General features: G+C 39.4%; 2 protein-coding genes across 3 annotated transcripts in view; one reads left to right on the forward strand and one right to left on the reverse strand.

Annotated features, from left to right (window-relative positions):
• Positions 1 to 13,563, reverse strand: part of cacna2d3a (calcium channel, voltage-dependent, alpha 2/delta subunit 3a) — a 198,881-nt gene that overhangs the window by 34,410 nt on the left and 150,908 nt on the right. The window lies entirely within an intron of this gene.
• LOC125138558 (leucine-rich repeat and transmembrane domain-containing protein 1) overlaps positions 1,899 to 13,563 on the forward strand; it is a 12,410-nt gene continuing 745 nt past the window's right edge. Inside the window, exons 1-3 of the mRNA XM_047800317.1 lie at positions 1,899 to 2,243; positions 4,003 to 4,599; positions 11,538 to 13,563. The exon at positions 11,538 to 13,563 is cut by the window's right edge and continues 745 nt beyond it. Coding sequence (XP_047656273.1) covers positions 2,237 to 2,243; positions 4,003 to 4,599; positions 11,538 to 11,998 — 1,065 coding nt within the window. The 5' untranslated portion in view covers positions 1,899 to 2,236 and the 3' untranslated portion in view covers positions 11,999 to 13,563. The remainder of the gene's footprint in view (positions 2,244 to 4,002; positions 4,600 to 11,537) is intronic.

The following is a 13,563-nucleotide window of genomic DNA, read 5'->3' on the forward strand; positions in this document are numbered from 1 at the left end:
CTTTATACATTTACATTTACAGCATTTAGCAGACACCCTTATCCAGAGCGACTTACATTTTATCTCATTTTTATACAACTGAACAATTGAGGGTTAAGGGCCTTGCTCAGGGGCACAGCAGTGGCAGTTTGGTGGACGTAGGAATCGAACTCACGACTTTCCAGGTGATTAGCACTAACAGGTGATTCAAAGTCAGAGTGTGGATGGCACTAAATTGGGGCACTAAAGCAGGTTTCAAGGTTGACATCTGCTACCTCGTGTTGCCATGTGGCCATGCCTTTGGGTCATGCATAAATAAGTGTTCAGGAATGTCCATGTTCTGACCATACCCAAGTGATGGGTATTTTTGTGTGTAGGATATATTCATTATCTAAAGTTGTGTGAGGACATTGACGATTTGTAAAGCAGATATATGTGACATATTTTACTGACTTTACTAGTGCATAATAAAGATAACGTAATAAAACATAGCAAATTTTATGTAGTCTCCCAAGTAAGGGGACCAAAAGGAGATGGGAAATCAAAAGAAATGTCAAAGGTTACCTCACACCATCTGTGGCTGACACTCTACAGCAGTGAAGTGGTCTATTCTAACATGATTCTAACATGCACACATAGGCTCAGGTAAAGACTGGTATTTACCAGATTAGTTGGTTTAGGTGTCTTAAAGAAGTGATCATTCACTACTGTATAACATCTTGCTGAGGTCACGCTCACATAGACACTTTCCCTAACATTGTTGGCTCAGTGGTACTGTACGCATTTCTTGGTGAATCCATGGCTGTCCATCCATCTATCCATCCATCCAATCATCAGCACAGCTGCTCTATTACAAAAAGACACCAAGGTACACCAAAGAAAGAGCAGTTACCCCTGGAGCTACTGGTGCTGTTCCAGCAATGACCACACAGAGGAGAATGGAGACCTGCCAACACTTATGGAATTAGTCCAGAGTTGTCATGCCCTGACATTTGCCTCTAGCAACAATGCAAAAAGAAAGGGTTGTGCATGTCCTATACTGTATAATTGCTTGACACAAATGAGTTTCAAAACCTACCTCTTTAACCAATACGCAGTATTTTTAAGTATTTTAAAAGCAAATGTTTAAAATTAGGATTGTTAAGAATAATATTCTATTTTTAAGTTTTACCAAAAAATTCTCAATTTGTTACAATCTACAGGGATGATAGATGTTTTTGGGTAATTATGTTAAAATGGGATGCTTCTGCTAGAGCTGTTTTGTAGGATCTGGCACGTTCTCATGCGTATTGTAAATGCCGTACACAGCTTTGCTTTAGGCTTGCATGATGCAAATGTGTGCGTTGGTGCATGTGTGTGTTTGTGTGTGTCTGTCTGAGAGAGATTAGGAGAGAGAGATAAAGAGAGAGAGGAGGGCAAAGTAAAGATAGACACAGAGAAAGAGAGAGTGATGCTGGAGGCATGTTCTGTCCGTTCCCTTCTTGCCATCAGAATTTGATGTCAATGCAGGGTAAAGGCTAATAGGAGCTCGAGTGCTGGATAGAAATATCTGGATCGCAGCTCTCTCATCTCTGCGTGAGCATGACTATGTGTGAGAAAGAGAGAGAAGGAAAGATAGAGACAAAAAAAGAGATAGAAATAAAGATCGAACGAGTTTGAATGTGAAGGTATTTTGGGGACTTGTGTGGGAAGAACACGCTGGATGTACGGCAATGATAAAGAAAACAGAAATAACAAAGGCAAGGCAAGGCATGTGAAGGTATTTTGTACAGTGGGGGCAGGGGAGAGGATTATTCCAGTGGGTATGTGAAAGCCTTGGCCGCTTTTCCAGTGGGCTTTAAGAGCACAGCTGTCCACTGTACACTCACTGTCACTCTCTGCACCATGATACGATAGATAGATAGATAGATAGATAGATAGATAGATAGATAGATAGATAGATAGATAGATAGATAGATAGATAGATAGATAGATAGATAGATAGATAGATAGATAGATAGAGAGAGAAAGATAGAGATAGATAAGTACTTAGAGTGGATGAAGAAATCAGAAAGGGAGGGAGAGAGCAAAGCAAACAAGGAGAGATCAAGAAAGCAACAGAGAGAGAGAGAGAGAGAGAGAGAGAGAGAGAGAGAGAGAGAGAGAGAGAGAGAGAGAGAGAGAGAGAGAGAGAGAGAGCTCCATTCTCAAACCTCCACATTGCCATACACAGTGGACTAACCCTGGAAACACTAAGCGGAGGAGTGGTCAGGGAGCCATGACAGGTAAGTGCTAATAGCACCATCATGACTTTAAAACCATTAAGATTAACATCCATTTCATTTTCAGCGTAATGTTTACAATCTGTAGTACCAACAAGAGCAAATGTAGTACATGGCAAAAAAGAAAAAGAACTAAGGACTAAAGTGTCTCTTCGGCCATTCTAATGCATAAGCATTGAGTTTTACTCAGTGTGCTAGTTCACTTGTATGAAAAGCATTTTATGACAAACCCATGGATGAGAGCACAGAGCTATAATTAGACATATCAAGCTGTGACTAACTGCAATGGGAGTTTTTACATAATGTGTTGTGATGCTGAATATGCCATTTTCTGCACTGCATCTGTAAATGGGAAATATGGGATGATGCTTTTAGAAAATGAAGCTAAAATGAAGGCTGCTTCATCAGATCATAGTGTATGGAGGAAAATGGTAAATAGGACGCTCTATTTTGTGCTAAAATATGGTGTAACAAAAGCAACAAGCGAGACAGAGCTTTTGTTGCTTTTAGATATCATGAAAATGTTGGCATTGAATCTACCTCTGATGTCTCAGGATATAAAAAGTAGAAACTGTTGACAAGCAACTGAAAATTTGACACAAAGTAGTACATATGGTGTATTCGCATTAAGCACTTAAAGCAGAAGACACCGGCTATTAAGCACTAACTAGATTATTGTCGTTTTATTCACACTCTAATTTCACCAAGATTCTTTCCAAGCATCAGAGTAGGACTGACCACAGATCACATCGTACATCTCACCAGTGTCCTATCATCTTGCTTGTAACTTTATCTAGGTACGTTGCTTCTTACAGTATGTGTAGATTTGACCCACAGTGCACTCTTACAGCGTGCTATTAATACACTAAAAAATATTTTAAAGAGCCAGCAACACATGCACACTAGGAATATGTTGTAATTGTTTTCATGTCCTTTCATACTGATGCCATAAAACAAGTGCTAGCATGTGATCCTTCATAAACTGTAGTTTATTTATTTATTTATAGATATATAGTAATGGATGTTTCATTGAACTGATTTCATAGTAATACAACCATGCATATATTTTTTTTTAAATATCTGATGTAGGTCATTTCAATTGACTCCAAAATAGTGTTATTTGTTTACTAACATGTTGAAATTGAAATTTCTAAAACAGCAAATTTTGAGTAATGCAGAATGCTTTATGCTACGTTCAACTTCCCATGAAAAGTGGGACATTTGTTGTTTTCATATAAACCATGAAGAACACAACAACCATAGACACATCCATTTTACGTCTTTCATTGGCAAGTTAGTGATAAGACTGTCAGCCAATAGTCACTATTATAGATTACAGATTTCACAAGCTAATATGTCTATAGGTTGATGGACATAAGGCAAATGCTAGTATGGATGGTATAATTAATTCCAGAGTAAAGAAATTCTACTTTGTTTATTGCTGTTGATAAATTTATGTTGATAAATGTTCTGTAAAAATGCCCCAACAAATGCTGCTACAAATATCCTTATGTTAATGTTTAAAATCTCTGAACTACATGTATTTGTATATATGATGCTATTTTGATCTGACATGCAATAGCTTTTCTTTGGGCCTACACCCAGACAGCGGCAAGCCAGTTAATAACCCAGAGTTTAGATGGGTTAAGTAACAAAACTGCAACAATGTTTAAGAGCATATAAATTAGTGTATGATGCATGGTGGCATTTTAAACTCCAGAACATGAGAATCAACATCAGCTTTCCTGTTTTGATCCCTTAGGAGGTTTGTTCCTGACACTGTCCACCCTGTTACTGGTCCAGGCTGTCTTCTCCTGCCCGAAGGAGTGCTGGTGTGACAGTCATGCCAAAGTGGTGGATTGCAGAGGACGAGGATTATATGAAATTCCGCACAAGCTTCATCCAGACACTCTGGAGCTACACCTTCAGGACAACCACATACGAGGCATCGGTTCCATGTCTTTCCGGGAAACGCCGTACCTGCGAGTTCTGGATCTGGCCAACAACAGCATCACTATGATTTCTCCCAGTGCCCTTCTAGGGCTTAGGACCTTAAAGACTCTGATCCTGGCCAACAACTCTATCCGGGAAGTGGATCGCCGGTTATTGGGCTCGATACGCAATCTAACCCACTTGGACCTGTCTCATAACTACATAGCAGGGCTGCCAGGAGCACTAGCTGATAGTTTCCACCATCTAACCCACTTTTCATTGCACTATAACCGGCTGACAAAGCTGGATCGCATTCATCTGGATGCCCTTGGGAGCCTACAGGTGCTGCACCTGACGAATAATCCCTGGAAGTGCGATTGTCACATGATAGGGCTTAAGCTATGGTTGGAAACGTTCACTTTTAAAGGTAAGAATGAAGCTAGGGAAAAGTAATACATATTATCACTTCAACTATATTCTTATGGCTACAGAAGCAGGATTTCTCAGCAAAGGTTTAATGTGCAAAGGAGAATCATCTTATATGTTCGCCTGGACAAATGGACAAAAGGAAAATGACCAGATTTGTTTGAGCTCCCAGGAAGGATATATTCACTCATATAATCATTCTTTACATCTGTGGTGAGGAACAAAGCATCTAAACTTCACAAATCATTGAACCTTGAGGTGGATGGGCTACAACAGAAGAAGACCACATCAGGTTCCTCTCCTGTCAGCCAAGATCAGGAATCTGAAGGAATCCTAAATCTGAAAAAAACTCTTTTAAAGCTTGGCTTTGGGTGCATAATAAAGCCTTAGATACCTGTTCTTGACTGACATTAATGGAGTCCAATGTGCTGTAGCCTGTCCACCTCATAGATTGATTATTTTTGAGTACTGAGATGCTTTTATGCTCACCAAAAAAGCTTGTAAAGAATGATTACTTGAGTTACTATTTCCTTCCTGGCAGCTCAAACCCATGTGACCATTTCTTATAAGCAGGACATTGACACCCACAGAACTGTCACTTTTTTTATTATTTTTTTTTATATATATTTCACACCATCCTGTGTAAACTCTAAAGACTGTTTTGTATGAATATCCCAGAAGATCTGCAGTTTCTGAAATACTCAATCCAGCCTGTCTGGCACCAACATCCTTGCCACGGTTAATGTCACAGAGATCACACTTATTCCTTATTCTGATGTTTGATGTGAACATTAACTGAAGCTCTTGACCTGTATCTGCATGTTTTAATGCGCTGTGCTGCTGCTACATGATCGACTGATTGGATAACTACATAAATGAACTTGTACATATGTTCCTATTAATGTATATAGTAAATGTATCGGACTATAATAAATTTATCAACTCAAGAAATCAAATGAGATACGGTATAAAAGTAGGTTCCTGAAAATCAACAGGAGACCAACAGCACCTGATCATACATCAACATGACTGTAAGCAATTCAAAATGTACGTCAAACTCGTCCACAGTGATCTTACAACATTACAGTCATAAATGTAAATCTTGCAGTTTACCACCTAACCATGTCTGCATTAACAGAAAACATGCACTGAATTTGTAATATTTGTTATCCGCTCACCAATCATGCACTATTTTCCAACAGCAGCAGAAGGAATTGGTGCAGATCTAATTCTGTGCTAGCCTGAGGCACAGGTAAAATCAGATCAAACTACAGTACAACACATTAGCTTACACACATTACGATCACTACAAAGAGCTTCAAGAATACCAGTGGTGTACAAACATCTCAACTAAATCAACATTTCACCCCACTAACACAATCCTTGATATGCCATGAATGAAAGTCAATGTGTGTGTGTGTGTGTGTGTGTGTGTGTGTGTGTGTGTGTGTGTGTGTGTGTGTGTGTGTGTGTGAGAGAGAGAGAGAGAGAGAGAGAGAGAGAGAGAGAGAGACCTGTACAATGAAGTAATGATGTTGTAGTGGAGTGTGTGTGTGTGTGTGTGTGTGTGTGTGTGTGTGTGTGTGTGTGTGTGTGTGTGTGTGTGTGTGTGTGTGTGTGTGTGTGTGTGTGTGTGTGTGTGTGTGTGTGTGTGTGTGTGTGTGTGTGTATCTGTGTGTGTGTGTGTGTGTGTGTATCTGTGTGTGTGTGTGTGTGTGTGTGTGTGTGTGTGTGTGTGTGTGTGTGTGTGTGTGTGTGTGTGTGTGTGTGTGAGATAGAGAGAGAGAGAGAATGAGAGAGAGAGAGAGAGAGAGAGAGAGAGAGAGAGAGAGAGAGAGAGAGAGAGAGAGAGAGAGAAAAACACATGCTCTTTCAGGAAATTAGGATACAGTGTACGACAGATTACGGCAACATACAGTATATCTCTTATAGATTTTGAAATAAAATCTCCTTCTTTAAAAGATATGGAATGATATTATTAAACATACAATTAAACTTTTTTTTAATGTATGATGCAAGATCATCTTCAGAAAGCACTTTATCCTGGTCAGGGTTGCTGTGGATAAAGAGCGCATTCAGTCTATTCACTAGGCTGCTGGTTTGAACATATCCTGGCTGGGACACCAGTCTATTGTAGGGCAGCTTACACACACACACACACACACACACACACACACACACACACACACACACACACACACACACACACACACACACACACACACACACACACACACACACACACACACACTCATTCAAACCCTTTCACACGTAGGGGTGGTTTAAAGTCTTCAATCCACCTGCTGGCAATGTAATATGGCTATGGCCTGGAGCCAGAGAAAACTCTCAAAGACAGAAGGAGAACATGTAAAACACCACACATGGTATCCAGAGCTTATGATCAAACCGAGATGGACTGCAACAAATCTCGGTTCTTTCTGCCTCAGATAATAATAGAAGCAATCCATATTTCGCTATTTCATGTTCATGCATTCTGAGTGATGCCTGACCTAACACAAGGCATGAATTAGCCTCAGAATCTTTCAGCAGCTAGAATATTGCACCGAACATGACAGAAACCGGATTCAGAAAAATATCTGATACATAGTCTGGCTAATTCAAAACTACTGACAATTGCTGTGACTGAGTCTATGAGTGGCCTTTGCAGAGTGATGTATAAGGTCAATGGTGAAACTAAAGCCGTCTGATAGAAAGTGATGGGTGGTGGTGGGGGTTAAGGGGATGGGGGCATTATGACGTAAGGTTAAAATCTCTGGAAGCGTGACGGGCCAGAAGGATTAACACAGCTAAATATGCTCTCTAATCACACAGACAGAAATAAGCACTGATACAAATAACTTTCTCTAAAGATATATGAGGACAGCTGTTCCAATTGTTGCCAAAACACACAAACACATAGACATGTGCACATACACGCACACAATACATTTAGCATAACATTTGACCTTTCAAAAAATAGAATATACAAGCAAAAAAAACATTGTTGCATACTTTTATAGGAAAATAACCAATTAATAGTGTTATTTCCGATAAGATCACTTCCATACTACAGCAAACTTTTTATTTTTTATCTCTTGTCTCTTTCATAAAATACACCTTGAAATGTAACTGTGAATACATCTAGTGTGTGAAAAAAAAAGAATATTACACCTAGTATCTGGAACTACTCTGTTTGAGAAAACTACTTCACATATGCTGACCAATCAGAATTGAGTATTCAGTAGTGCTGTACTGAAGTACTGATCTGTGTAGAGTTTCCCAAAAGCTTTAGAGCATTGTTAGATAAAAGAACATTGATAAAAGATGATCTTCACGTTGTGAGGTTTCACTATATCTTCACTATATATCTTCACTTCACTATATCTTTAAAGGGATTTACTTCATCCTTCATACAGCTACCAGCTGTATTCCCAGCTGGTAGCAGTCCCATGTAAAAAGCTTATAAAATAAATATTACTGCTTTACTTACTATTACTATTATTCTGCTGCTTCAGTAAAGACAAAAAGCACATTTTAATACAATCTGATCGTTCTTCTCTGTATTTTCTACATACTTATCCGGACTGGATCAGTCCAGTTGCATGCAGAGCACTTGAGTAACAGCTGCTCATGAGGCACAATCCCTGTTTTTATTAGCGTACAAACAGACATTTCCAAGATTGCTCCACTTTCGATGCTATTTACTTGATTACAGCGTCGGCGCAGTACCAAACTTTCATTCCTGTAGGTAGAATCAGGCCTTCAAGCAGAGGCATTCTTTGAGATTTGAGATTTTGAGATTGCAGCACATTATTTTTGATGGTCTTAAAATTGCAGACTTTTGGCTTGGGACTGATGCAATTATCCCTGGAACATTGTGGAGTTTAGGGGTCATGGCCCAATCATGCTATCTGTCACCTTGCTTTTAACCTCCCACATGTTCCTAATTCCTTCTTAAATCCCACCTTCAGTGTGTGTGTATCTGTAAATATACAATATAGTATAAAGTGTATTTAGTTTATTCTGTAAATTGTAAAGGGTGAAACATGTATAAAATTTCTTCACTGAGTCTTTTAATGCTCCATTTTCTTCAGAATTCATGCATGGAATGTTCTTTTCTTATCTCGTTATCACTGCCTCAAAACATTCTCTCAAATAATCAACCCTCTGTCATATCTACCCTTCCTGATTTCCCTGTCTAATCTTTGTATTGAATTCCTTTCATTTCTCAATTTTCTCTCAATTTGCCATAATTACTGGCGGATTCAGAAGAATGAAATAGGCTAAAAGTTTGATGTAGCCGATCGGGACAAATCATCAAACCCTGGCATGAGTAAAACAAAAAAAAAGCAAAATCAGCAAAGCATCAGGGGCCTGCTGCTGTTCATTTTAGCAAATAGTGGTACGGAAAAAAGGCTTGTCTCGGCACTGTACCTTTTGAACAAAGAGGAGGCTATGTGCACATGGCCAGATGGAGCTACAAGATATAATCTGTAATCCTATTACAAATGAAAGATTTCCAGGACTTTTCTGCACAGAACAAGAAATTAAGATTTCTGATTGCATTGAGAAACATGAAATAATTACTCAAATTACATGATGCCATGAAATTTAAAAGCCATAATGTTATATTTTGTATTGTTTTGCTTTATTTTGCTCCACTCTTCAGTCCCTCAGTATAGCCAGTTCTCAAATTCTCTTCACTTTAAAATGATGACTTTTATATTTCCTAGATATTATGACTAGCATTATATACTTTTTTTGCTTCTTTTCTCACATTTTCTCAATTATAACCTTTTTTCTTTGGGCAATGCTGTAAAAATGATTATAGGTACAATATTGACATGCTTGACATGGTATAGGTACAATGGCAGACATGGTTGACTGGCTCGCTCTTACGGTAGGTGCTGTGATTCACGTGCCGTAAAAAGGAATACTATTTGTTGCTCAGACAGGAACATGTTAATATGCCATTATGAAGCTCAAGAACAACTTGTGCTGTTGGATATGTTGATCTGATCATCTGATCACCTTTGATAAGCTCTGTCAGAGTGTGAGTTTCTATCTTGCTATAATTGTATGACTATGAACGTATGAACCCTATTAAAACCTATTAAAGGTTTGTTTATGTCTTAACGGAAGATACTTCTGTATTGTTGCACTTTGGTTGTTCCTTGTTTGGGAGTAAGCCTATCATTTTTTCTGTGTTGGTACTGGGACTGAGAGCAAACCTTTTAGTGGTTTGGGTGGTTCTCTGCACTGGAATCAAACCCTGCTTGTGGCGATGAGAGAAAATAAAGTCAATCCCATAATTCAAACAAAGCTACATACGACATTGGAAAACGACACGTGGATTGTATGCATAGGATCTCTTGTCCGCCATTTCATACCAATTTCATAGATGCATTGTCTTGTTCCATGGTTGTCTGGCAGCAAGATATCCTACGCTCTCACCGCTATAGCTTGGTTCAATTCCCAATCAGGGATCTGACCCAGACACTAAAGTCTCATATCACTGCCCTGCGTGCTTTCCTAGTGGACCCAGGGAGGCTGGATACTTACCTTGTCCCATCTAGGATGACTCTTGTTAACACCGCAAGGTTTGTCGAGTCAAATGAACAGGGTCTGCAAACAGGTCCAGCGGCCCATCTATCTAGGGTAATAGCCGAGCACCTCTTCGTTAACACCGCTAGGAGATGCTCAGTTCGTTCCACTTTTCTAGCTAAACCAAAGGTCCAGAGAATGACATGCAAAGCACCATCCTCCAGATGACCCTGGCTGGGTAGCAATCCAGGGAAGGACTTCCTTACAAATTCGAAAATGGAATCCTTCGGGAATCCATCAAGCTTCTACTGGGTTGGGTCCCCCAGGGGTTAAGCGTATGTCAGCGAATTCCTTGCCTAGTTTACTCCAAGACTGTTGCCTATGGAATAGTCTCTGTAAACAATCAGACTTCTACTGATGTAGCCACCCCAGCTCAAATCTCAATGGGTCAAGCTGAACCTGAGTATCTACATGCATTTTTGTTGATGGCATGGGAGTTTCCTGAAAATTATTATAACGTTTTTCGTTCCCTTTGTTTATTCTCCGCAAGAAGAGATTCCAGTGCACATGGCAAAAAAAAAACGTTATGTCGACAGCTCAAACTGTTGCCGAGATATTAGCCTATGGTTAGGTTTGTCCTTTCTACAGGTACAGAATCCTCTCTGTGCATAAGAGAATAGGCAGAGCCCATAATTATGGGTCCTATGAATATTCACAGGTTTTATGAGCCTACTATCCACTCAGTGCTGGTCCCAAACCTGGATAAAATGGGAGGGTTTCATCAGGAAGGGCATCCTGCATAAATCCTGTGCCAGGCATCAAATATGTGGCAACATATCTATTGTCTTGTTTTGCACTGGTAATTTATGGTGCTGTTTCTGCAGCATAAATTGATCAATTATTGATTAATCATTGTCACGGTGTACAATGATTTTGTACATTTTACAATGTACAATGATTTTGTACATAGATCACGCAATGTAGTGCTGTGGCAATAAGGTATCTTGAATATCGAATTATGCTGTTAAGATTGTGTATGATTTTTTTCAACCAGCTACATATGGCATGCAGTGAATCAGCTGTCACATACACACACAAATTCACACTTCAAATCTATTTTTGCCACTCAGCACAAGACGTGAATCTAAAAAACAAGTACAAAATGGGACTTTTGTGTATTTGTTTTAGTTCTTTTGTACAAAAGGAACTTACCGTGTTTGTTACATTGTACAATAAGATTGTACCTGGTGAAGCCGTTAGTTTAACCCTTGTCAGTCAGTGCATCCTAGAATATATTTGTTTTATATAATGAATAATAATAAACAGGAGGTTAAAATCAGGAGAGATTTATTTCCACACAATGCAGTTTGATTCTCATCTTCCTATCTCCTCCAGGTGGCGTGGTGGACGGAGTTCCGTGCCATGAGCCGCACTCAATGCGTGACCGTGACCTCCGCCACGTTCCCTATGAGCTCTTCCACACCTGCATGAGCACCAGCTACAGTTATTTGTTTGCCAACATTCAGCACATGGAGAAACAGCAGCGGTTGCTTCGAGGTGTCCCGTACCCGAGCCTGGATGCTCCGGTTGATCAGGAACCGGAGTGCGAACCCAAGCAGAAAGCACGACCCATTAACCTGCGCCACGCCATAGCTACAGTGATCATCACTGGCATTGTGTGTGGAATTGTGTTACTCATGATGGTGGCTGCTGCTGTGTACGGGTGTGCATATGCTGCTATCATGGCGAAATACCAGCGAGAGCTAAAGAAGCAGGAAGAGGAGGCTGGAAGGATAGAGAAAGAGAAAACGGACAAAGGCGGGGGGAAAGAGCTGCTGGAAAATGCCATAGCATGAAAAGGAGTATTATGGCACAGAGAGAAAGAAAGAGAGAGAGAGAGAGAGAGAGAGAGAGAGAGAGAGAGAGAGAGAGAGAGAGAGAGAGAGAGAGAGAGAGAGAACAAGATAGAAAGAGATGCAATAATACTCATACCTCACCCAGGGATATTACATAGCCAAGCCTCTTGCATGGCAAACTCTTTAAAAATTGTAAGATAGAGCTATACACATGCTTGGGGATCTTGTTCATGCATAGAGTTTATCACAACTATTGCGATATCTTCTCAGACGAAACTTGATTTCTTCTTTGTCCTCTATTGTATCACTCATTCCATACACTGTCCTCTCTAAAGAAGAAGTCGAACAGTAGAGAAGAGACGTGTTCTGTAATGCAGTATAGCCACAGTACAGTCTAAAATGTAGATGATATTGGCATCCTTAATAAAAATGAAAAAAAAAAAAAGAGAAACACGTTAAATCTTCCGTTCACACTAACAGAGAAACTAACTACCTCTAACTACAATCAGTCTCATCCCCATCTCATAAAAATACTGAAATAATAATTTAAGTAAATGCAAATAAAATCTAAAACATAGTTTTGTTTTGTTTTTCATTTGCAAGTCTAGGAAATCTATTGATGGCACTGAAGACTCTCTGGGAAATCGACTAATGTACAGTATATCACTGAATCCCATTTTGTATAATAATGAGGTTGCAAAATCTCCCTGCTATTCATTAGCATGTGGGAAAAAAGAAAAAAACAAGGGAATAAAAAACAAAAATAAATAAATAAATAAATAATAGAAAATCTGCCAATAATTGGCTACATTTTGCCTGCCTACACTGCGAGGAGGATGATAAAGTAGAAAAAAAAAGAACAAAGAACAGTAGCACAGTTTCTTCCATTCCTCAGATCTTTTCTCATTCCATTCTTGTCACGTTTTGAAAACCGCTGTTATACCCCACCTCGATTCACCGGCGATATCGCCTTAGAAGCCTTTCCTGAGAGCACTTCAAGCTAACGCATCACCAGAAATTGATAGAGGTTCAGTGGAACTACAGCTGAAACTGAGCTATGTAGATAGATGAGGGCAAAATCAAAGCATGTACCTGTGTATGTCTTCCTGAAGGAGACCATACACAATAATCCCTAAAAGCCTCTTGCTAGGAAATGAAGACAGCACCGTAAACAGCTCTTTCATAAATCACTGGCATCAAACATACATCCAAATCAACTGAGACATAGTCATGGTGTACAGCATCAGTGTATTAGCAGCAATTATCTCTGCCTCCAGATTGTAAACTTGATGGATTTGTTTTAGGATCGTAGTTCAAAAGCGCAAATCTATGAATACAAGGAGTCTAAGTGTCTCCAACTATGACAAACACTAAGGTAATACAGTAGTGTGTGTGTGGAGTTTACATATTTGATATTTGATATGCGTTTGATATCGCCAGGGTATACCCTGTCCTGTGCCCCGAGCCTGCTGGTAATGGGTAGATAACAATAATAATTTTACATTTTATATAACCGCACGTTATATATACTTGCTCATTTTTATAAAGAGTGCCAATAATTACAG

This window comes from Tachysurus fulvidraco, chromosome 14 (genome assembly GCF_022655615.1).
Source record: "Tachysurus fulvidraco isolate hzauxx_2018 chromosome 14, HZAU_PFXX_2.0, whole genome shotgun sequence".
Lineage (NCBI taxonomy): Eukaryota > Metazoa > Chordata > Actinopteri > Siluriformes > Bagridae > Tachysurus > Tachysurus fulvidraco.